We start from the raw sequence: 26,599 nt of genomic DNA on the forward strand, positions 1-26,599 counted from the left end.
ATCAGGCTTATTTACTTTCACAGATTTATGTGTCTCAGAAAAACAAAACACTAAGTTAGTTTTAGGATACCTGATTGATCATTGAAATAACTTTTCCCTCAAAATAATTTTACATGGTCTCTATGTTTGACATGGAAAGCTGTTTACACCTTGAATTTTATAAATCATAGTCAAATTTGGAAACCTGTGCTTTTACAAAGGGAAAGGATAAATGGAAAAGAAGAGACTCTAAAGCATGCTAGAAAATTGAATAAACAGCACATGAGTATTCACATGCCACTTGGAAAGTCTTTGCACACTCACGAATATATATGATGACAAGGTTGAAGAACATCTGATAAAAGCAAACAGATGCTCTTCCACAGAGAGAAAAGATAGAATGCTAGAGTTAGCAGATGGCCACCTTCTAAAAAGAGCCTTTGAAAATTTAGAAAAACATGAATGAAGACTGAAGATTCCCCCGACTCTGCCATCATGGTCAGAGGCTAGTCCAGGGTCCCAGAAAGTTCTTTTGATGTCAGCAGTTTGATCCCTTCAGATAGGTACTGACCATTGCAAATATTTTTGCATAGTGTCTATAGAATGTTTGACAGTGTTTATTAGTACCTATCTAGTTCAACTTTGGCAGAATCTGCTAGTTCACTTGCGAGTTGTCTACAGATCAAGTAGGTTATCTAATGGTAATACTAGTGCTGTTCGGGAAATAGAGCCAGGGAATTTTAGTCAGATCCTGGATACACAGTACTTCTTTGGGCATTTGATGAAAAAATATTGATCTAGGAGTAAAATATTGAAAAATATTATAAAAACTACCCAAAGAAATGTACATTTAGGACCAGAGTGGTAGCTCAGTAGAATAAGTGCTTGCCGGGCAAGCTCAAAGCTCTGAGTTCAATCCCCAGTACCACAAAAAAAAAAAAAAAGTAAAACAGAAATATACATTTAGACTTAAGCATCTACTGCTACCTTCTCTATGCTTGATATGGTATTTTAATCCTGAGGGCGGAGCTAGAGGAGTCAACAGAAACACAAAGATGGATCAGACACATCGCTAGCAGCAGTTGTGCGTCTACTCCATAGGAATCTAGACAAATATAAACTAAAACAATAAAAATTTAGGCTAGCAAATTTAAACCATACATTTTTGCTATTTGGGTCTTTTAAAAATGTCTTTTCTATTGAGACAAATATTTAGATATTAACTTACTGATACTTCTTTCCTTGCTCAAGTAAATATAACTTTACACTCTTTCTCTTGTGCCAAAGTGAAATATAAGAAAACATTTTCAGAAAATCCTAGGAAATGTAACTAACCATGCTGAATCACCAGAGACCACCCAAACATGCAGCCAAAGCTTATTTTTGTTTGAAGTCAAGACTTGCAGAAATGGGCAGTTTTGATTCAGTGAAAGACATTAATGAAGTTAGAACTAATGAGACTAGTCCAAACTAATTTTCTTAGGTTTTTATTTTTTAACTTTTTTTCATGGTACTGGGGATTGAACTCAGGAAGGACCTTGTGCTTGCCAGGCAGACACTTATTTTGCTGAGCTATCTTCCCAGCCATTTTTAAAATAACTGTTTTAGTCATTTATTTATTTATTTGGCACAGGGTCTTGCTATGCAGCTTGGACTGGTAGTGATCCTCCTATCTCAGCCTTCCCAGAACTGGGATTACAGGCATGTGCCACCACACCCAGTTTCAGTGGTCAGCACCAGTGTGCCTGGGGTTCCAGAGCTGGCATAACATGCAATACTGGGAATGAACTCGGGGCCTTGTGCTTGCCAGGCAGGCGCTTAGACCGCCAAACTATCTCCCCAGCCCTTTCTTAGGTTTTTTAAAAACATATTCCTACAGTGATGTTATTTTTGTTTGCCAAACATTTGCAAACACACTCATTTGACTCCCACTAATTCTAGAAACAGATATTCTTGGTAGGCTCTTCCTTTTGCTTCAGTATTGACATATGACTTGGAAGAATAGAAGAATGCTTGCTAGTGTTCACTAATGTGTTCAACTGCAGCAGAATCTGCTAGTTTCTTCACTGTCTACAGATCCAAGTAGATTATTTAATGTTAGTATCACTCACCTTAGAAGTTTGATTCATTTATTCTCTTCTAACATTGAAATGTACTTGAGGAAAGAACTTTAATAGGCTTAAAGTTGATTATAAAAATTCACATTGTTGGAGGTCATTTTGAATGCTTGGACTGGTTTCTGTATCTTCTCCTAACCCAAAAAAGGTGACTTGATTGCAATTTTGAATTTTATCTTTGCACTTGTAACATGTAGCCTAGGATTGAACTCAAAAATGCAAACAGTTTTTGCATGAAACTTAGCCACCACTTAAAAAATGCAAAGATCTTTAAAAAAAAAAAAAAAAACAAAAAACCTCTGACATAGTTGAACCTTTGAGTAGCATGTGGCTTTTATTTCCAATTATCCTTTGCCAAATTTGTTTTAAATCAAAACAGGAAACAGGGATGTACCCCATAGGGAAAATACGTGTCAGATAAGCTCCCTTCGCGTAGGATTTATTGTGTTCAGCGTGAATGGATTGATGATATGTGGCAACCAAGGTGGACTGATTGTCTAATGGGGCACACAGAGCCCTACTGACAAGAGTCCTACTTCCCAGGAGCGATGACTTAGTATTTGTTAATGCTCTTTTCCTAAAGTCTGCACAGAGCACAGTTATGGCATGTAAGGAGAAATGGCTGTGCAAATTAGGAAGTCAAAGCTGCTTTGTCCTCTTATCACTTCCACAAGTGGAAACCACCAAAGCTTCTACTTGGAACTCTAAATCTGAGATTATGTTCTCTGGCGGAAAGTAGGCTTCACACTGAATCTAGGGTATCAACTGAGTGTCTCATTTTACCAATATGCCTGGTTGTCTTGATATAGCAAGTACTTGCTGTGCACATACATAGGTAACATAATATATCAAATAATCCCAATTAGGAAGTTCATTACATATATATATATATGTGAACATATATTTGAATATATATGCATGTATATTTCTCAGAATTAAGGATTGACTTTACCTTTTCAAATGTAACTGATTTTCCTTATATCCAATGAATCCTGAAAGGAGAAGCACACTAAATGTTGATTTAGTAAATTAATTATTACCTCTCCACATTCAATGGAAATGTGTGGTCCTGAAGGTGCTGCAGGACTAAAAGTCACCCAGAATCTATGTTGTTTTATAAAAATAAGTCCAGAAATCCAGACAGAGTCAAATGAAACACATAAAAATGAACTTTTTCAAATAGGAAAGATGTCAAGATGGAGAGAGAAGAGGCAGGAAAGAGAAGGGGACAAAAAAGAATTAAGATGTGTTAGATATAGGGGCAAACCACAATAGACATAAGAATTATATATCACAAACATGTACTAATAAAAATGCATAATTAATTTTAAAAGAAAAACATAATAAGGAGAAGCATCTAATGTATAGAAGAATTTTTGGTAGCATAGTAGTAAAACAAATAACCCCTGAAGTTTTCCGTGCTTCTCTGCCATCACTGCTGTTGTGGGGCAGTTTGGTGACTGGTAGTTAAGCGCAGCTCCACACGCTTGGGTAGTGGTCCTCATCCCAGGACATTTAGCAATGTGAGACATCCTTCATTGTGATGACTGGGTGGGGGGTATGGTTGGCATCCGATGGATGGAAGCCAGAAATACTAGCTTCCATCAATGCACAGAGCAGCCTCCGATAGTTTAAAAAAAAAATATGTTTCTGCTCCAGAATGTCAGTGGTGTCAGATGAGAGACCCTACTCTGAGTGACTAGGGGAAAATTTAGGATATTATTTTCTTATGTAGTTTGAGCAATTAGTACCACTATACAGACAGCATTATGCAGTTAACTTGATTTTCCAGAAAGGTGGCTCCTAAATCTTCCCTGAGTAGCAAGCAAGGAGTCCATCCTAATTTCAAGGTACAGAGAGAGCCTAACAAACACTTGAACCTCACATGGAAACAAACATATACACATCCCCCAGGCTCAGCATAGGCTCCTGGATCATACACACACATTTGTCAAGCGCTTTGCTACTCTGGAATCTACTTTGTTGCCTCATGTCTGGCTTGATGCCCCTAAACTATAAGGACACAAAGCACATAAACGTCACTGACAAATCCTAAATTATGTTTTCTAAATTATGAGTCTCAGACACATTGCAGGAAAATGAGCCAGTTTTGATAAGTCCCTGGAATGTAATGGTGATTGAACATTGTATGGATTTGGCTTCCACTGGCCTATATGGTCATTTACATGAAATAGCTATGCTCTGGTCATTATGGCTTTGATTTGTGGATAAAACAGCTAGAAGATTTTGGAAAATACTTGTGAAACTTCCCTGTAACCTGAATGTAGATTCTTTGACTCATATTTACTTTACTCCCGGTTCACTGCTGGAACTTGTACCTGTGTCTTCCACTGAATACCTTCATTTCTTTCTTACAGGTGAGCTGCAAGATTCTGCAATTCTTCCACCAGTACATGATGGCCTGCAATTATTTCTGGATGCTCTGTGAAGGGATCTATCTTCATACCCTCATCGTGGTGTCCGTGTTTAATGAAGAGAAAAACCTGCGCTGGTATTATTTCCTGGGCTGGGGTAAGTGTTTCCTCCAGCTGAGTTCTGGACAATATTAACCTGTGTTTAAATGTTTACAGTCTTCTAGTCTTGGTTTGAAAGACAAACTAATAGACTTCGATCCTTCATGGAATCTAAGTATTGGCAGGAGTTAGGTCTCTGAGATATTGAAAAAACCCTTCTACAATCCTGATCATATGGAGATGCCCTTGAGGCTGAGCACAGAAAGAGAAGGTTATTACTCTAAGGGTGTCCAGAAAATAAGCTCAACTAATGGATGGACACAAAATATGCCCTGATTGAGTTTTTTTTTTTTTTTAGAACTGGGAATTGAACTCAGACACTTGCGCTTGCCAGGCAAGTGCTTATTCTACTGAGCCATCTCCCTAGCCGCAAAATCTCTCTCTCTCTCTCTCTCTCTCTCTCTCTCTCTCTCTCTCTCTCTCTTTTGTGTGTAACCAGGGATTGAACTCAGGCCCTTGTGCTTGCCAGGGAAGCACTTATTCCACTGAGTCATCTCCCCAGCCCCCTGATTGAGAAATTTTTAAGGTTCTCTTCTATTTTATTCCTTATACAGAACATGCATCTGTAGAGCAGAAGAGAATTTCATATTTTAAATTCTGAACCTCTCACTCTAGCCTCATTGCTCTCTCTGAATGTATTATCAGGACTTCTTCAGTGAAAGCCTAGAAACCTGAGTCCAGCTGAGAGGCAAACATGACCTGAGGCTCCAAGTAGAGGGCTTCCTGACAAGACAGTGGCTGTGCAAAAGAGGTTGAGCTGTTATAGCTGGTGCCTCTTCTGCACAGAACGATGAAAGTGGAGTGCTAGAGTTTCCCTAGCCTCCTCACCCCCATACACACTCACTCAAGGATTGCTGGATTCCAAAGCACGTCATGCTAGGAATCAACTGGTAGAATTCAAGCACCCAGTTGAAATTGATGAGAGTCAATTGCCTTTCAAGACCCAAAAACAACATCCTGTTCAGGCCCACTGCACTCACATGTCCCCACCCAAATGTCCACATGAATTCTGTCAGATATAGCTCATTTTTTTCCTTTGAAATAAAAATTGTGGCATGTTGCTTATACAAGTTTTGTGGATGCAAAAATGTCTCTACCTGTCACACTGTCTCAGTTACTCTTCTCTCGTTGCTGGCACAAATACCCAACACTCAAAAGGAAGAAAGGAAAGTTTTATTTCGCTCATGGTGAATGGAGGTTTCAGTCCATGCTCGGATGGCTCCAAGCCAGAGAGCAACAGTTCATAGAGGCGACAAAGAGCAGAGAGCCAAAGGAGGAACAGCAGCAATAATAGTACCAGAGACCAAGTCTGTCTCTCTGTCTCTGTTAGGTCACATTCAGACTGTCTGCCCCAGGCTGGGTGTATCACTCACATCCCTAATGACAGCAGTACTCAGACCTACAATCCCAGTGGATAATGAGTTAATCCAAATTCTAGAAGTCTGCCCCATGACTGCATGAGACTTTGGGGGGACAAATGTGCACAAACCATAACATTCGTTCCCTGGATCCCCAAAAACTGCACATCCCTTCCTGCAAAAGATGTTTTAGTCCATCTCTAAGATTTAACAAATTCCCAAACATTTCTGTATTGCTGAAAAGTCCAAGTCGCAAGTCTCCTCCAGGATGTAAGGCAAACTCTTAACTGTGAGGCCCTGTACAGATGAAAAGAAAATTAAACAATTCCAGCATTCACTGTACATTATAAACACTACCATTCCCAAACTTGCAAACAACAGCAGAATACAAAGCACCGGGACCAACACAAATCCAGAATCCAACAGGGCAAACTTTAAATCCTCTAGGTCCATGTGGAATATCCAAAGCAATCTGTGTCAAATTGTGAGCTCCATGTGGCTCCGCCTCTATAGCACTAATGGTGGTAGCTCCCATGGCTTCTCTCTTAGGCTGGCTTTGCTCCCTCCTTGCGGTTTCCCTTAGATGATCCATGTTCCTAGCTTTTCCGAACTTCTGCGGTTTCCACCAATAGACTTCTCACTCACAGCCTTCCACACTGCCTTCTCAGATGCACACTGCCTGACCTCCCAGGCCTTCTTCTGAAATCCAGATGCAAGCCTTCTTAACCTAAGAACTCCTGTATTCTGTAAGTGCCTAAAACTAATGCCATGTGCATGATGACAAAGTCTGCTGCCACCTGGAGCAGTATACAGGCTTCCTTCTCTCTTGGCTGTAGGGGTCAAGTGCCTGGATCACTGAACACTCTGACCCTGATTCTGAGGAATAAATTCTCCATTCTGGCACCACTCTAGAACTGAGTGAGGCTCCTGCCACCATTCTGGAACATGGGGCTCTGTGGCTTTCCCTTCAAGCCAAAGTCCCTCACCCTTGCAATTCTGAGACTGAAAAGGGTGGAGACCTGCCACCTTTTGTGAAGCCCTCAGGCCATCCTTTCTATTTTCTTGTTCCTTCTTGGCAATGAAGATCCTCTCAGCTCTTATCTTTGCATTCCACAGATTTATTGGAGCTTCCTTTCTGGCCAAACACAACATTTTCAATCATCCTACTGGGATCTTTGCTCTTGATTCTCAGCATAAATCTGGCTAACAGCCCCCAACAACAGCCATGCTACTCCCTCTATGTTTGGCTACTTTGAAATTTCTTTTGCCAGATTAATCAATCTGTCATGTTTAATCACAGTCTCAGGCAAATTCTCTGGACCTGGGCAAAATTCAGACAAGGTTTTATGCCACACCATAACACAAATCATACAGAATCCAAAAACTAACGCAGTTCTTCTTCCCAGCAGAAACCTCCCCAGCCTGGTCTTCACAGGCAGACTTTCTATCAGCTTCTGGTCTTCTGAGCTCTGACCAGAATCTCCCAAACAGAACAACTGAAGCTTTCCCAGCTCTTCACAAATAGGCAACATCTCCAAACTTTTCCTATCTTTTCCCATAAGCCATTCCCAAAAGCTTGTAATCCATGGGGCCAGGTTTAGCCACAGCAACAATCCCACTTCTCTGGTACCAAATACTGTCTCAATTGCTCTTCTCTCACTGCTGAATGAATGCCTGACACTCAAAGTGAAGGAAGGAAAGGTTTATTTAGCTCACAGTTAAGGGAGGTTCAGTCCATACTTGGCTGGCTCCGTAGTAGAGAGCAGCAGTTCATAGTGGCAACAAAGAGCAGAGAGCCAAAGGAGGGGTAGCAGCAACAATGGCTACGGAGAGCAAGTCTGTTTCTCTGTCTCTGTTAAGTTACATTCAGGCTCTCTGACCCAGGCTGGGTGTAGCACTCACGCCCATAATCCCAGCAGTACTTGGACCCATAATGCCAGTAGGTCATGAGTTAATCTAAACTCTAAAAGTCTGCACCATGACTGCATGAGGCTTTGGGGGGACAAGTACACACAAACCATAGCGCACACTCAGAAAACTTGCCCTTGGGTTCGAAAGTAATAAATGCATGCTTTCCTGTGGTGCTCTTCAAGGACAAGGGCCACCTGGAAGGAACAATTTATATACTATTCTATCTAGACTGATGTATTATAAATTAGTTATAAAACCCTTGTCCTTATTGCTGACAGTCAACAAATGCAAGTTGGTTACACCTGCTTTGCAAGAATACAAAGGAAAAAAAAAAAAGAAAAAGCAAATACATAGAAAATAATGAAAAAAATATTCAACTATATCAAAAGGAAAATAATGATAACAATCAAAATATTTATGTCCCTTAACCTTTCTTAATTAACAACTAGTTAAGAATTCATCAGAGGGGCTGGAGAGATGGCTCAGTGGTCTAAAGCACCTACTTGAAACAAGCTTGGCAAAGCACAGGGACTGCGGTTCGATCCCCAGCACCACATGCCAGCCAGACCCGCCCCCTGGTGGGCTGAGCTGGCCACACACACACACAATAAATAAATGTAATAAATAAAAATAAATAAATATTAAAAAAAAGAATTCATCAGAATGACTTAAATCTTTATGTATTAAGTAGAAAGCACACTTTTCTTTAAAAAAAATGAGGAGGTAGGATTTAGATTTCTCTATCCTTTTTTCACTGCCTAATTCTAAAATAAGTATTTCAAATAAATCCAGAGAATGAGTTTTTTCTTTTTGAACACTGATGGGAAATGTTATAACTACTGTGAATAAAGCAATACTTTTTTGTGTAAACAGTCCAACTCTAAATTATTCAGGTCAAGCATGTAGTCAATGACCTTACTGAATTACATGTTCCATGAGTTTAGAGGCTGAGATGATTCTTAGGTGAAACCTTGATTATTTTGAGTTTATCATGTTTTTGCATGTAATTTACAGAAAATAAACGTGGGTTTTTTTTTGAAACACATTTCTTAATCTGACGATAATAACAAAACCTCTTCTTATAGATATCTCAGTCAAATCAAATAGCATCTTTTTCACTCTTACCTGGAGAAAATATAACTTTGTGGTTAGTGGAAAAGATAATATGCAATATATAATATGGCAATATTAGTGTTACTGGTCCTGACATTGGTGGCATGTAGTAAAACATAGCAGAAATAAAAATACCTGAGCTACAGAAGCTAGGAAATTGATCACATGTGTGTAAGTGGGACTAGGCCTCAGTGCCTAAAGCAAATAAGCTACCTCAGTCCTGAGATAAACATGCTATCTGGTTAAGGTCAGCTATTAGTTGCTAGGCAACTTTGTGTAATGTGTTGCTAACTGATAAATAAAGGATCACTTTGTTGTTAAAAAAAAAAAAAAAAAAAACTAAAACCTACTTTCCCACTAAAATGTACTTTTATTCAATAGATTTGATAGAGTCTAGCACAAGGATATTTGGCTCATTTTTAACTCTCTTGTTCCATAATCTCTGGGATACAATAAGGTGCTAACTCAGAATATTTCATAAAATACATTTCTGATTGCTCTTATACCACTAATTCCAATGGTCTTAGGGAGGCTTTTATTTTGCTACATAGCCCAGGACATGAGTTATCTTTAACTTAGCCAGAAATAAGAAATGGATCAGGTTTAAATATGTCTTAATTATACAAAAATAAATTAATGTGAAAGTACTTAAATAATTGTAAATTACATTATACATTTGTGAGAAATATTCTTCCCTACATTTATAAGTTATAAAAATATCAGTTGTTTCATTCTGTGGAGATGATAGAAGATATAAAATAAATCTACTTTCTTTTATATCTGAGTCCATAGTTAGAACTAAAGGAAGCTGTTTCAGTTAAAACATCAGCAATAACAATTCATACTGTCGTTTATCATTTATGATTTTTAAAATTTATTCCTGAATACGAAAAAGTATATATTTGGAATGAGTCAAAAGTCAATAAATACTAGGTAAATAGATGAATTACAAAAAAAAAAAATGAAAAAAAAAACTTGAATTCAGGTAGTAACATTCTTCATTTCTTCTTCTTCTTCTTCTTCTTCTTCTTCTTCTTCTTCTTCTTCTTCTTCTTCTTCTTCTTCTTCTATCTTTCAAATACTTAAGGACTTTTATTTATTTTATTGTTTATGGAACACATTTTTTTTTAAAGTTAAGCATAATACAAAGAGTGTTTCCCCCCACCCACTGTATTTAGGACAGGGTCTACAGGGTGTATAGGGTCTCACTATGTAGATTAGATTTGTAGTGATTCTCCTGTTTTCAGTCTCCCAAGAGCTGTTATTACAGGCACACACCACCAAGCCCAGTATCAGCAGGCCCCAGGGGTGAGGCCAGCACAGCATTCCAGGGATTGAACTTCAGTCCCCGGGCTCTGCCTAAGCAGAAGCTTTAGTCTGCTGAGCTATCAGACCAGTCCACAAAGAGTGTTTTGTCCCCAATTGAGAATAAGGACTCAAGGCTCCATAATGCCCCCAAATATTTTTTTACAATTGTTTCCTACAATTAAGGGCTTTCTCCTACATAACTGTAACAGAACCGGAAATGTAAGAACCTAATGTCAATACTTAAGGACTGTCTAGTTATCAGAGTCCAGTACAGTTTTGTCAAGTGAACATAAAATCTTTTTTAATAATAGGCTTCTATTCACAATTGCTCACTTCACTCATTGGTCTGCCTGTCCAGTCTTCATTAGCCTGTATAATTTTTGGGTCTTTCCTTGATACATTTTTATTTTTCCCCAGGTGGTTGGTTATTTTTTTTCTTAAGTTTATTGAGAAAGAAATAGTAATGAGACAGTTTCAAAACAGATTAGTAGGACAGTTACAAGAATTAATGCATTGCATATGTTGTCTTTGTAGTAGTTACTCAGAGTAAAAGACACAGACAGGATATCTTGTCTAAACAGTAACAATACAAATCTTTCTTCTCATTGAACTTAGAGAAAGTAGCTGTATACCTATCCTATTTTTATAGACATATATATTTATTTTTTCATTACAAATTGGTCCTTCATTTATATCCCCATTTTTTGTTTAGTTTTGTCGGAGATGGGTATTCCATTGCCATTCATATATTGTGCGTGTGTGAATTCAGCAAAATAATCCAAAGTAGTCCAGTAGTCCATAATACTAATGGGTTATCTGTGGAACTGACAAGGTCAGATGTTGACTTGAGCCTTCTACATCTCAGCATATTAATATGGCTTTACTTTTTATAACTTGTGTTTATACATTTCTTTTTATTATTTTATGTTTTTAATTTTTTCCCATAATTTTATTGAGAAATAGCAATGAGACAGTTTCAAATCAAATTGGTAGGACAGTTCCAATAATTAACACATTGTATACTGCCTTCCTACTGGTTTTTTGTTGTACAAGATGTAGAAATTATATCCTATTTACAAACACTACTAGAAAAAATCTCTCTATTCCTTGAATTAAGAGAATGTAGCTATATATCTATCCTAACCATTTTGAATACACAGATACAAAATGGACATTCATCTATATCCCATTTTTTGTTTAGTTCCATCATTTAAATATTATAGGTGTATGAATTCAGCAAAATATTCCAAAATAGTCCAGTAGTCTATAATAGTATTGGGTCTTCTGCTTGATGGCAATGTCAGAAGTTGTTGACCTGAGTCCCCTACAGCTCAACATAACAACATGGCTTTATTTCTTGTACTTCGTTTTTATACTTTTCTGCTGGATGGTTAAGACCAAGGTAAAACAAGACCTATGTAACCAGAATTGTAGCTTTTAGATCTTATAAGGTCATCAAATCCCCTCAGGCTTTATCCTGAGACCCTGTACATCAGATTGTAGATCCTTTGTCAGTGTCAGCCATGTGGATGAATCCTGGCCATTGCTTGGCCAATTTGCTCTCTATGAAAGCCTGAGAGAATGTTTTCTCTCCATGTGACTCTCCTTAGGCACACTCTACATCATGGATCACTTTCTTCTTTGGCCCCATAATCTCCTTGATCAGAATATTTGGGACACATTTTTTGCTGGATAGTTAAGACAAAGATACAGCAAGACCTATATACCAAAAAATGTAACTTTTGTATCTGACAAGGTCAGTCAAATCCCCTCAGGATTTATCCTGAAACTATGTACAGCAATTTGTAGATCCTTTGTCCATGTCAGCCATGTGGATGAGTCACGGCCATTGCTTGACCAGTTTGATCTCTATGAAAGCCTGAGAGAATGTTTTCTCTATAGGTGACTGTCCTTAGGCACACTATACATCATTGATCACTTGCTTCTGTGGCCTCATAATCACCCTGAACAGAAAATTTGGGACACCACTGAGTTACAGAATATTATAATACAGGTTCTCTTATATCCTGAGTCCTCACTGACCCTGAAGGGCTAGGACCAAAATATTGGCTATTCTTGCAACCCTTCTTTTTCTCTAATTTTTTGGTCTGCAAACTTAAGTTGTTAACCCTCCAGAATAGAACTTTAATGATGTTATTACCCTATAAAAGATAGCTGAGCTTAAATCACTATCTGTCTGAATATCAATCACCTTAGACATAACATGGAACAGGTATTTTCCAAAAATGGTTGATATGCTAAACTTTAAATCAATATATAGTGTGAAAAAATGTATAGAATAAAGAGAAACAATTACACATTTTTACACAGAAATTTAGAAATCTAACCATATACAACATTGTAGCAGGACAGTCCTATGACAATTTTTTTCATGTCTCTTGTTTTCTTTTATTACCTTTTTTTAAAGCAAACATTTACTTGAGAGAGAGTATAGCAGTAATTGATATGACATTAGAAGCAGATATTTCATTGATATGACATTTAGAAGACCAAAACAACAGGCTTTCCAAGCATGGCCCTAGTATTACACATTGCTATCTTCAGTGCAGTTGCTTAGTTCACAGATATCAGCATATATAGTTAGTCAGGGTGAGAATCCTACAATTAATTGCTAGCTTCAAAAACCTGATGGAGATTCTCCATCAGAATTGTTCTCAGGACCATTGCCTTAACAATCTTGTATATATAAACATTTGGTTTTTCTCCTGCCATGTTTCCTAGCTTTTTCCCTGCCCTCTCTTCATTGTTTAATCCTTAAATTCTCGCTTTCCATTTACTTGTGTTACACCTTTCAATTTTTATTTCTTCTTTTGAGTTCTTACACTAGGGAAACTATATGATATTTATATATGTGGGCCTGGTTTATTTCACTTACGAGTATATCTTCAACTGGCATCCACTTATATACAAAAGCTTCAAGTTTATCATTCTTTATAGCTGGGTCATACTCCCATTATATAAAATTCATCCTTTCTTTTTCCTTTTTTTTTTCAGCCTCTCCTACATTTTATTATAAATTTTAAAACTTTTACAATTCAGCCACACTGATAGATTTTAATTGAATAGCTTAATATAATACAATTAAAATGCTCAGTTATCAAACTATTGAAAGCACCATGAGCTATGGTTTCATATAAATAAATGTTGGGGTTTCATTTGAAACATTTAAGGAATGTTATTTTTTTAATTTTTTTTAATTTTTCCCATAATTTTATTGATAAATAGCAATGAGACAGTTTCAAATCAAATTGGTAGGACAGTTTCAATAATTATCACATTGCATACATTCTTCCTAGTGGTTAATTGCTGCACAAGATGCGGACTTGATATCCTATTTACAAACACCATTAGAACAAATCACTCTATTTATTAAGAGAATGTAACTATATATCTATCCCAACCACTTTGAATACACAGATACAAAATGGACATTCATCTGTATCCCCTTTTTTTGTTAAGTTCTGTTATTTGAATATTATAGGTGTGTAAACTCAGCAAAATATTCTAGAAGAGCCCAGTAGCCCATAATAGTATTGGGTCTTCCGCTTGACTGGCAATTCAGAAATTGTTGACCTGAGTCCCCTACAGCTCAACATAACAGCATGACTTTACTTCTTATATCTTGTTTTTATACTTTTCTGCTGGATGGTTAAGACCAAGGTAAAGCAGGACCTATGCAACAAGAGTTGTAGCTTTTGGGTCTGATAAGGTCAGTGAAATCCCCTCAGGATTTATCCTGAGATCCTGTACCTCAGATTGTAGAACCTTTGTCAGTGTCAGCCATGTGGATGAGTCACGGCCATTGCTTGGCCAAAGTGCTCTCTGTGAAATCCTGAGAGAATGTTTTCTCTCCATATGACTCTCCCTAGGCACACTCTACCTCATGGATCACTTTCGCCTTTGGCCCCATAATCTCCTTGATCAGAAAATTTGGACACTACTGAGTTACATGATATTACAGTACAAGTTCTCATATGTCTTGAGTCTTAATTGACCTTGGAAGGTTAGGGCCAAAATGTTGGCTTTCCTTGCAGCCCTCCTTTTTCTCTAATTTTGGTCTGCAAACTTAGGTTGTTAACCATCCAGAAGACAAGCTTATTGTTATTACCATACAACTTAGGCTGTTAAGCTTAACCTCACTATCTGTCTGCATATCAAACATCTTAGGCATAATATGGAACAGGTATTTTTCATCAGGTATTGATATGTTGAACTTTAAGTCCCTACAGAATATGACAAAAACATTTAAAAATGAGAATATATTTTAAAAATAGACATAAAGAATTATATACTTCTTACATTTATACATAAGTCCAAAAATCCCACCATATACAACCTTGAAGCAGGACAGTCCCACAATATTCCTTTTCCTGTCTCTTGCTTTCATTCACCACCCCCTTGTTCTTGAACAACCATCTACCCGAGAGACATCATAGCAGCAACTGGCATGTCATGACAAGGAGCCCAAATTCAAAAGACCAAAATGACAGGCTCTCCAAGCATGAAACTACTATCTTTTTTTTTCTTATTCCTAAATACCTTTTCTATTCCTGGGATTTTGAGTAAGATTACTACAGTCTTTGTAGAATCTGAAGAAAGAATCAAAACAGAATCTTTTTTAAAAGAAAATTACAAATTTTAATTACATTTAAAAAAATGAAAATGTATTTTTTTTAAAAAATGTAATTTGTTAGGATGCATGGCCAGTAACTTTCTCCTTTGTTCAGTTTATAAATATGAAGATTTTTAAATTTGTACTTCAAGTTTAGTCAGGGAAATGGATACTAAGTTACCTCTATCAGGGTTTGGCACCTAAAACTTCTAGGATAAGGAATACATTGACTTCTCTTCTGGGTTTAAATAAAAAAGCAACATGATTGATATATAAAATGCAAACAAATTGAAAAATGGGAATCCTAGAAGAAGTAAGATGAACATCCAGGAAAGTTTCAGGAGCAATCAGACTGCTGCCGCCATACACTCTCCTGGGTGACTTCCCCACAGAGTGCCTCAGGTCCTCTTCATACAGCAGCCTCCTCAACCAACAAGGGAAGACACTCTTCTCCCAGTTAACAGTACCCCACAGAATGGTCATCATCATAGGCGATGATAGTAGTAAGAGTCCTAGTGCAGGTCATAAGGTCCCTACCTCATCGGGTAATTTGTGAAAGGCTCTTAACTACACAGTGCCTTTAACCTAACTCTCTGAAAGCAGGTAGCATTCTGGATGTTGTAACAAGGAGCTTATTCATCTGTATTAATCAAAAGTGATTTGTCTACAAATGTCTGGGGAATATCTTGAAAACCACACTAAATTTGCCAGATTTTCCATGCATATTTAGTTTTTAATTATGACCAAGGAACCAACTATGATTTGTACTTCTTGTGTTTTTAGGTTTCCCGCTGGTGCCGACCGTTACCCATGCTATCACTCGAGCACTGTACTACAATGACAAGTAAGTAGTATGGTTGTTTTATGTTACTATGTTGAGAAATAAATATATTATACTTAAGTATATATTCCCTTTATTTCAGCTGCTGGATGAGTGTGGATACTCACCTGCTGTACATCATCCATGGCCCTGTGATGGCGGCACTGGTGGTAAGGATTGGTTTTAAATCTACTTGGAACATCATTGTCTCTTTGTTGGAACTTTTGTGAAAATATAAGTATTTATATGTGGCATATTTATTATAACTTTAAAATGAAAAGAACTGAATTATGGTCTAGGTGCCGAAAGCAATTTGATTCCACAAAAAATCTTTATTTAATTTGTGAGCGGGCATTACCATAAGCTCATTTTCATATGCATCTAACAACGGTATAGTTTAAGACTTCTATAGGAAAAGGTAAAGACCAAGAGGCTGTAGGTAGTGACAAGGTGCTACTAAAAATAAAATAAAATACCATATAAGAAGATATCCCCTGTGTCTCTTTCCTCCGATTCTACAAAGATGGTAGTAATCTTATTCAGAATCCCAGGAATAGTAAAAAAGTGTTTAGGAATAAGAAGAGATGAAGAATGTTACTACCTGAATTCAAGTATTTTTATTTCTACCTATGGTTTACCACATGACACCTACATTAGGACCAGAACCACTACTATTTCCATATTATATATTACATATTATCCTTTGCATTAACCACAAAGATATAGTTTCTTCAGATAAGAAAGAAAAAGTAAAACAGTCTTGATCACAGCTCGCAACCTGCTCCTGTAAAGAAGAAGCATCCATTCACAACTGATCAACTTGGATGTCATCAGACTATCTTCTAACTTCTCTACCTTTTCTAAGGAACTTCAATTTTTTTTATCATTCTTTAAAATAGAGATGTATTCACTCGCCAGTGTTGAACCTTTATAATACACCACAACAATTCAAATGTCTTTCTTTTCTAAAATTTTCAGATTAAATGTTACTTCTATTCTAGGTTTAAAAAAATCACTCTAACCATTTTAAAATAAAATATCAGTTAAATTTTCTAAGCAACTTTAATTTTAAAATTAACCTTCACAAACAAAACCAGCTTATGGCCTGTTGTTACATTTTTCTTTGCTGAGACAAAATATCTGACACTCAAGGTTAAAGGACAAAATGCTTATTTTAGCTCACTTTTTTAAGAGGTTGTAGTCCATAGTTGGCTGGCTCCAAGTACAGGAAATAGCAAAGGACATGACACACCAGATATAGTCCATGGTGTAGCTGGCAAAAGGCAGCTACAGCAAGCAGCAGCAGTCAACCTGGCTTCTTCCTTTCTCTTTATATTCCACCCAAGCTATAAGCCTATTGATTGGTGCCACTGCTACCCAGGGTGGAACTTCCATTATCCACACCCTTAATCCGGTAATACACCTTAATCCTAATCCAGCTACATCAAAATTCCCCTCCTATGATCACATGAGGCTTTGGGTGAACATCTATATACAAGCCATACATAGCATGACCCAAAAGATGTCAGATTCTTAATTTTTATTTACACTTAGGTCTTTTAATCATTGTATAAATTGATATGGTAGAGATGATATTTCATATCAAAATAAAATTAGAATGTTAGGGATATAGTTTAGTGCCACAGTGGTTGCTTAGCATGCTCAAGGCCTTGGCTTTGATGCAAAATACCACTACCCTCCAAAAAGGAAGGAAAATTAGATGCATTTTTCAGGTTTTCTACATAAAGAATATCATATCTTATGTACCTATCCATGTAAATTAGTCAGATATTTAATTCTTATTTTTAAACTTTGATATAGCTGGTATTAAATATATTTTCTAGGTAGACATTTTGATGCTCCTGGTAAAACTAATAATTATTAAAATCTTTAACATGCAAAGAAACTTGCCACATGACATTTACTTCTTCATGCAGTGTTTCTGCTTAGCAGAAGCCTGTCTGTGTCACAACAAACTTCTCTGAGACAGTTTTGCATCTATCAAATCCTCTTTGACATATAACAGCTCTAAGCATCTTCAGTTCTGACTCTGAGGTCTAGGAATTCAAATACCCACCTGCTCAGTGAGTTAGCAGTAAATAGCGGACATGTGTGGCCAAATGATGGTTTCTTACTGCATGCCACTGTTCTATTTGTCTAGAGTTCAGATTTGCCTCCATGTCCTGACTCCGAGCTATCAGCTATGAAAATTTGTTTAAATCAATTAACCCAAAAATTTTCTGCAGACTTTCATAAGGAAAGAATTAGGTTAAACACCCTAACAGTAAAAGTGTATCTTTGATGCACAACCAAACATGCAAAACATGATTTGTAGATTTATATATGAAGATCAAACAACAGCACCTCTAAAAATATATCTTAGGTGTCTCCATGAAGTTAAAGTATGAAAAGATTTCTAAAGTGGAATTAAGAAAGCACTTTAAGAAGGGATTGATAAATTCACTGTATTCAAACTGAGGTCATAATTTAGAGTAAAAAGGGAAACCATAGAGTTCAAGAAGAGGATTGCAATATTCCAAGTAAGGACTGATAAATTTATGAAATGTACTCAATTTCATTAATGCAGATTAAAATAACACTGAAGAAAAATAAGACAACACTGAAATAACACTGCGCCCCACTAGTATGGCTGATCTTTAAAAAGAGTGATCATAAGAAGGGCCAACAAAGGGAAGGGCAATTGGAACACCCAGTTGTGTAGCATGTTACAAGTGAAACATACATTCACTGTAGGAACAGGCAACTCTCCTTGGCAAAGAAATGAAAACGTCCACCCACACAAAGACTTGTATGCAACTATTTGTAGCATTTACTCATGGCAGTGAAAGAGTGGAAAGAACTTCAGTTTCCATTAACAGATACATAAATAAACTGTGCATAGTATTTATATAATAGAGTACCATTCAGGAATAAAACTGAATGGAATAGTGATACGCACAACATGGATAAATCTCACAGGAAACATGTTAAAACAAAGTAGTTAGACATAAAAGAGAATAAACTCTACAAAACTCCAGTTATAGTACAGCAGCAATCAGTGGTTGTCTGGTTGTGCCGGGGTAGCGATGTTTTGTATTTGTTTTAAGGGGTTGTTACCATGGGTGCACACATTTCACATTTGGCTAAGCTTCTCTGCTGCATGCTTTGTTTCTTCATTTTATTTAATTGGATTATTTTTAATGAAGATATATATATATATATATATATATATATTCACAAAAGGTTGAGCTAGCTGTCTCTACTGACACATTTATGAGTCTGCTTGACAATGAAAAGATTTAAAAGTGCCCTTTAAAACCTCTGTAAAACTTCTAAAAATCTAAATCAAGAATGAATATCTTCACTAAACTTGAACTTAACATTGTTACATGTACAGGAAACGCATTTTCTCACTTAGGGGAAAAAAAGAGAAAAGGAGCACAGCTCCAAGAAGGGTCTCTGGTCACACTGCTCCTCAGCATCTCCTGAGCCTCATAGAGGGTCTTTTGTGTTCTGTGTGGGTGACATTGATTTCCCACACTAGATAAACAAGAACTGAGGACAAGAAATGGCCTTACATGGTATCTATCTAAAGATTTTCTCATATTGTTGTGTTTCTGCAGGTGAATTTCTTCTTTTTGCTGAACATTGTCCGGGTTCTGGTGACTAAGATGAGGGAAACCCATGAGGCAGAGTCCCACCTGTACCTGAAGGCTGTGAAGGCCACCCTGTTCCTGGTGCCCCTTCTGGGTGTCCAGTTTGTCGTCTTTCCCTGGAGGCCCACCAACAAGGTGCTTGGAAAGATCTATGACTACTTCATGCACTCGCTGATTCACTTCCAGGTAAAAAACCCAACAGAGCATTTATTCAGCTAGCTGATCTGTCTGCCTCTAAAGCCCATGAGGATAAACACTGTAACTTACACTCTTCAATTCTGCCATTGCCAGTCCTGTGGATAACCCACTACTATTGTGGACTACTGGACTATATTGGAATATTTTGCTGAATTCACGCACCTACTATATTTAAATGGCAATGGAATACCCATCCTTAACAAAACCAAACAAATAAAGGGATACAAATGAAGGACAATTTTGTATCTGTATATACAAAATAGTTAGGATAGATATACAGCTACTTTCTCTTAATTCAATGAGAAGAAAGATTTGTACTAATACTGTTTTGACAGGGTATCATGTTTGCATCTTGTACTATGAATAACCAATACAAAGACAACAATATGCATGTATTAATTATTGAAACTGTCCTATTAATAGTTTTGAAACTGTCTCATTGCTATTTTTTCTCAATAAAATTAATTAAAAAAGAAAAAAACACAAAAAATAAAATAAATTTTACATGCTGTATAAAAAAAAAAGAACAACAATTCAACAAACCCAGCCCAAGTTTCAAACAAAACCAGGCAATTGAAGACTTCTGCTTCTCTTTACCATGCACTCTTTCCCACGACCTGCAGGACTCACATCTGGCCCGAGCCAGACAGGTGGTCACATGCTCAGTAACTGATAGACCTTCCTTACATAAGTAAATGGAATCTTGGGGTAATGAGAGAGAATGGATTTCTAGAGAGCCGCCCATCTCTCTGCTTTGCCATCTGTTTGTTGGGCAAATGTGAGGAATTCAGCTAAGCTACTTTGGTGACTACAAAAGAAAGTACCCAGCTGCCTCTTCACATAAGAAATTGGAGGGAATTAATAGGAGTAGTCTTGGAATGTGCCCCATCTACAAGACTAGAGAGGAGGATGGCAGCTCCATTTCCACTCACTCTGCCCCAGATCCAAAGTTCTGGTGGAGTCCTATTGCTAGGTATTCTGACTTAAGTTAGGGCATGCATGGTCCTCAGGCAGGGCTAATTCTACCGTGGGCTCTTAGTTTCTTTGTCCTGATTGAAAATTCCAAATTAGATTTAGTTTCTGTAGCCAAGATTTCATGTGAAAAGGTAGCTAAAATCAAATGTGTTAAAAAAGAAAGTTTACATAAAGGAGAGATGACCAGAAAGAAGGAGGTAGACCTTTGCAGACAGGGAAGGAGATCTGAGGGAGGGAGCCTCAGGGAATAGAAAACAACCAATATGCTTGCATGAATGTGACAATTTTCCAACACAAACCTCATCATTCTGCACTGCTAACAGGTATAAGTTCTTTTGAAGAAAAAGTTTAGGAATTGGTTCTTTTCTCCCCCAGCCCCTAAGCAACTGTTTAGTAATTTAAGTTATTGTTCTGGTCATTACCAAAGACTGAGGTCTCTTGAACAATGAACAAGACCCTTAAGGTTACTAGTACTTATCCTTTTGTATAAGAGATGGGTGCAATTATAGTATTTTACCAGTTACGGTACTATACTAGTATACATTCCCAGCACCTAATGTAATACTCTTTTTTGTAATACTCTTGTAAAAGATTTTTCTACTATTAAACTTCTTAAGATCTCAGCTTTTAAATTTTTAAGTACAAAGACATAGTGCAACCCACTATAATTAGCATAGTCTACTGCACAGCCTACTAAAAATTCTCTACAATTAAGAGAGCAGTGATTAACCAGATTTACTAGAGTTGTCATAGTTGCCAAATAATAGAATCCTAACAAGAAAAATACATTTCTAATGGACTATCTGGCAGCATAGCCCTGAATATGGAGGCTATGTACCCCTTTCTCCTGCCTTTATTGATTATGTTCATGGGCTATTGTAGTATTAAAATATCTCTCTCCAGTCAGTCTATTTGTATTGATTATGAAATAAAATACTGCACACAAAAATAACGTCAACTTCAATTTTCCTTCTCTTTGTAGGGATTCTTCGTTGCGAGTATCTACTGCTTCCACAATCATGAGGTAAGAATGCACTTCTTATGCTACTTAACAGTTTATATAAAGCCAGCATTTCAGTTTCCAAAGGGCCTCTGTACACAGTCCACTCTACCCCTTTCTACAGTTGACCTCAAGGAGTTTCATGATTAGCAAGACTGTCCAATAAATTGCACCTTTATGTTTCATAAATTGCAATCCCAGTCCATTGTCCCAGGCTGAATCTCATCTTCAAGCTGTGGTCAACTGCAGATAGTCCCCAGGTAGCAGCTAAGCTCCAGTTTCCTGAGGCTGCATACTGAGTAACTCAGAAGGAATGCAGAAAACTATTGTCTTCCCACAGAAAGAGAAATCCTGTCCCTAGTCCTTTTGGGAGACCCTGGTCCTTGCTAAACCAGAGCCAGCATCAGCCAGATTGTCCTGGTCTCTTTCCAAAGTGTGCAGTGCTTACAATTCAACATTTTGAAAGTCACTCTAAAGTTAAGATTCTTAAATAAATCATCTTGTCTCTGAACATTTATACAATCAAATCTAGAGATTCATGTGGCCAGTATATTCTGGGCCCTTTATCAGGATACCCTTCCTTCTGATGCAATCCTGCCTGGGATTGCAATTTATGAAACATAAGAGTGCAGTTGCTATAGCCCCAAATGTTCTTCCAAGAAACTTCCAGTTTTCAAGGGACATAATTTAAAACACTCCTCATTTTTCAGGTGAGAAATCAAAGCTCCAGAAAAATGTGCCTTGCTCAGTGTCACCAAAATAGTTGTAGTGTAGCCACTCTACCTGAGATTTTCTGATTCTCCATTAAACTAGCTCCATCTCAATTAAATGTCTATGTAAAGCTCTTTAAATAGTGGAGCAGGGCCGGCAAGATAGCTCAGCGCACTAAGCACCTGCTTTGGCAAGCTCAGGCACCAGGGCTCGATCCCTGGTCCCACATGCCACACTGGCCTCATCCCTGGGGTGCACTGAAGCATTGACCAAGTCCTGGTGTGGTGGTGCACACCTGTAATCCCAGTGCTGGGGAGGCTGAAAATGGGAGGATCACTATCGAGTCCGAGCTGCATAGTGAGACCCTGTGTCACTACATTAAAAAGAAATGGTTTAGTTCATCTTAATTCATGTTAAGAATAATTTTATATAAGAAGTCACATTTTGAGGGCCAGGGAGATAGCTCAGTAGAATAAGCACTTGCCTGGCAAGTGCAAGGTCCTGAATTCAATCCCCAGTACCGGAAAAAAAAAATGCATCAAAATAATTACATGAGGGCGGGGGAGATGGCTCAGTAGAATAAGTGCTTGCCTGGCAAATGCAAGGCCCTGAGTTCAATCCCTGGTTCTGCCAAAAACAAAACAAAACAAAAAAGAAGTCACATTTTTTTTAGATATCAACATATTGTTTTTCCAGGTGGTAATTAAAAACTTTTTCTAATACCAATGTATATGCAATTTATTCTCTATTCCCTAATTCTGTATTCATATAGTATCTAGTGACCATCTAAAATATTTTAATGCTGCATAGTCTGTTACCCATCTGTAATCCAACACAACAAAATTTTTATTATTCTCTTTTCATTTGGGACATTTTATTCCTTCATTCATCATTTCACCAAAACCATATTCTTCTATTCAACAGAACTATATTTTGTATCCATTATCACTAGGGACCAGAGTAGGATGCTAGTACAAAATGAGGCATTCTGCTGCTGCCAGCTGTTAGATTATCCTCTTATTTTTTTTTTCTTTTTCTGAACAGTAAAATCCAATAAACGGATAGGTCTTTAATTGTCTTATGTATAGTACCGTGGTAGTAAATATTCTGTGAATGTCTACCATGCTTTCTGAGTAGTTTCTGGTTGTGCACAAAAAAAAAAAAAAAATCTAAAATAGGGCTAGAGGTGTAGTGCATCAGCACAGCACCTGCCTGGCAAGCATGAGGTTCTGAGTTCATTTCCCAGTACCAAAAAAATTAAAGTAAAAGAAAATAATGTCAAAGTAATATCTGATGCAGGAAGGGCATGCCTTTAAAAGCACAGAAGAGTTACATGCATTTGAAAAACAATTACAACTTTTTTATCTTAACTATGTTGTCATTGGAAATGTTGGACAGAGCATAACAGCAGCTAGATAAAAGAAAGACCTATCAAGGGACTATCTTTTCCAGAAACTAAGAAATTCATCTTGGAGACTCAAATCTGAGCAATAATTTCTTTGTTCTATACTAGTCTTCTCAAAACCCAGCAGATATCAGAACCACCTGGAAGGTTTTTAACAACACAGACTTCTAACTCCCGCACAAAGAATATCCTGTTTAGTGGGTTTGAAAGGGGACCAGTTCTCACTGCTTCAGCCTCACAAGACGTGAATGACTTTCGCTGCTTCTGAGAGAGGCACACGCTGAGGCCCAAGGTTCAAGACAGATTCGAACACATTCTTTCCACAGTGACTGGCCTTGACTTAGTAAATGAAGCACACGCAAGGAACATGAAGAAAATTAACACCATTGCTAAATGTTCTCAAGATTTTAAGCATTACTACAAATGATATGTATTGTTGCCTTTAAAAGAAAAAAGTCTTTTCTACACATCAGAAATGTAGGCAATGAAAGGGGATTAAAAATAGTGAAATGTCTAACTACCTCAAATTATAGGGCATACAAATTAGGTAAAGCAAAACCAGAGATAGAGGTGTTGCTGAGATAATTCCAAAGGATGGGAAAACTCTCATGAAAACTTTCGTGAATAATATTCAGAAGTGCCCCTTAGCAGGTGACATGCAACCCTTTCATCTTCTGATGGGACCTTTTGATGTATGTGTGTATGGTCCTGGGGACTGTACCCAGAGCCTTCACACTGAAGGAGTACATTCCCCATCCTTTCTTACTTTTTATTGTGAGATCAGGATTTTCTTAGTCACTAAATTGCCCAAGCTGGGCTCAATTTGTGATCCTCCAGTCTCAATATTCCAGAGTGCTGAGATAACAGGTATAAGGAAACCATGCCTAGCTTTTCTTCTGAGACTTTTGAAAACTCCCTCTGAACTTCTGTCTACTTGGACACCCTAAGTTTTTGTTTAAGCTTCAGTGACAAGGACAATCTTGGAAGAGAGTCTCAATTCATGCTAACAATGTAATTCCTCTGTGGTGAAAATATACTGAACCAGTGTCTTTACTATTGCTCAACAGGATGTTTAGTGGTTCCTGATTATAAATCTGTCTTTTAAGGAGCTGCAGTGCAGCTCAGAGAAAGCCAAGCTTTACTCAGGACCGTGGTTCTGCCACATCCAGCCCTCTTACTGTGGCCACATGACAGCACCTCAGTCCTCTCAGCTGAAAATAAAGATAACAGTGGTACTTGTCCAAAAGGGCTCTTGTAAAGGTTAAATAAGGTCCCACAAATGAAGTATTTGCAATGTGGCATATGCTGAGCCCTCAGTAAATTGACAGCTCAAGCTTTGTGCCACCCTTGGCCCCTGTGTGGCTTTAGTCAATGCGCAGCTCAGACACACTGCAATCTGACTCTTCAACACTGTTCTTTGTTTCTTTTAGATATCCTTATAGGTAAAGGGCTTTATGCCCAACCACCTGTGGCCAGAGTTTAGTAAGCAAATTCTCAGACTGCTGAATCATTCTGATTGGGACTTGTCACTCTGAGTCTTTCAGGAGCTCTGCTATGAAGAGACAAATCGCCAGCTATGTTGCAGACCCCTTGACTTGTTTTTCAACAAATCAACATGCACTACATTCAACCAATACACCAAACAAACCGCCTTCTATTTTACTAAATGTCATTAATAACAAAATAAAATCATAAAATGCAGAAATGAATGCCCACAATACCAGGTGAACTGCCTTTCTATTGGGAAACAATGTGATATGTTGTTTACCTTATATATTCAGCACAATCTGAATATAAGAAGAAAAAAGAAAAACCAGCAAATAGCCTTTGCGGAGAGAGTAACACAGTTTTCCCTTTTGCAAGGCCCTCTTCCAAGACGCTGCATTCCGTGGCCACCATGCGTAAAACTCAGTCTTTGAGTTCATAATTGGCAATTTCACTTCCTTTTACCTTTGCTAAGCTCCAGGAGTTGTGAATGCAGGCTTTGTTTGGGTCATTTCTGCAATCGTATAAAAACAAGGCTCCCTTTTCACTTCCAGGTCCAAGCCGCTGTGAAACGCCAATGGACACAGTTCAAAATCCAGTGTAACCAGCGCTGGGGACCCCGCCCCTCCAACCGCTCCGCTGCTCGAGTTGCAGCCCCTGCTGAGGCTGGCGGTGACAACATCCCAGTTTACATCTGCCACCAGGAGCCAAGGAATGATCCGCCCAACAACCAAGGCGAGGAGGCTATTGAGATGATCGCCATGAATGTCATCGAGCAAGAGTCATCTGCTTGAATGTGAAGTGCACTGTGTCGTGATCTCTGAGCCTTCATTTCCTGGGAGAAAAACTAGATCGAGCATTTAAAGTGATTCCCATCCTCTCAGGAGCTGAGCATATCATTTGTGAAGATTTATTACGTGAATTTGTCCATTGTGATTCTGGAGAAAGTTATTCTTGGTACTATTGCTTTGGGAGACAGTCTAGGAATGGAGTCTCCCACTGCAACTTGTGAACTCCATCATTCATCCAAAACTGAGATGCAGATGTCTTAGTAACACAAGCATAGTCGCCAAGAGAGACACAATGAAATTGACCTAGTTCAGATACAGGGTGCTCCTTGTAAATCTTGAGCCATTTATACCTTTGAAAAATTATAATCACTATCAATATTTTTCTTTTTAACTCGAGATTTTGAATTGGACTATTTCTGTTTGGACTATGGATCGGACTTTTAATTTTTTTAATTCAATCAATTCTGATATTTCTCACATGTTTCATCATCCATACAGTGAAAACTACACGGATTGCATGACCTCTGCTGGACAAAATGGCTTTCAGATATAAAGATAACTGGCAATGTGGATAGAAAGGCCTGCATTTGGCAGGAAGATGTGAT

General features: G+C 37.7%; 1 protein-coding gene across 1 annotated transcript in view; it reads left to right on the plus strand.

The window, feature by feature from the left end:
• The window catches only part of Calcr (calcitonin receptor), a 98,737-nt gene extending 72,740 nt beyond the window's left edge, over nt 1-25,997 (plus strand). The window contains exons 7-12 of the mRNA XM_004646253.1: nt 4,475-4,628; nt 15,737-15,797; nt 15,877-15,943; nt 19,397-19,615; nt 21,585-21,626; nt 25,758-25,997. Coding sequence (XP_004646310.1) covers nt 4,475-4,628; nt 15,737-15,797; nt 15,877-15,943; nt 19,397-19,615; nt 21,585-21,626; nt 25,758-25,997 — 783 coding nt within the window. The remainder of the gene's footprint in view (nt 1-4,474; nt 4,629-15,736; nt 15,798-15,876; nt 15,944-19,396; nt 19,616-21,584; nt 21,627-25,757) is intronic.
• Nucleotides 25,998-26,599: the final 602 nt, after the last annotated feature.

Source organism: Octodon degus, unplaced genomic scaffold, assembly GCF_000260255.1.
Source record: "Octodon degus isolate 3935 unplaced genomic scaffold, OctDeg1.0 scaffold00262, whole genome shotgun sequence".
Classification (NCBI taxonomy): Eukaryota; Metazoa; Chordata; class Mammalia; order Rodentia; family Octodontidae; genus Octodon; species Octodon degus.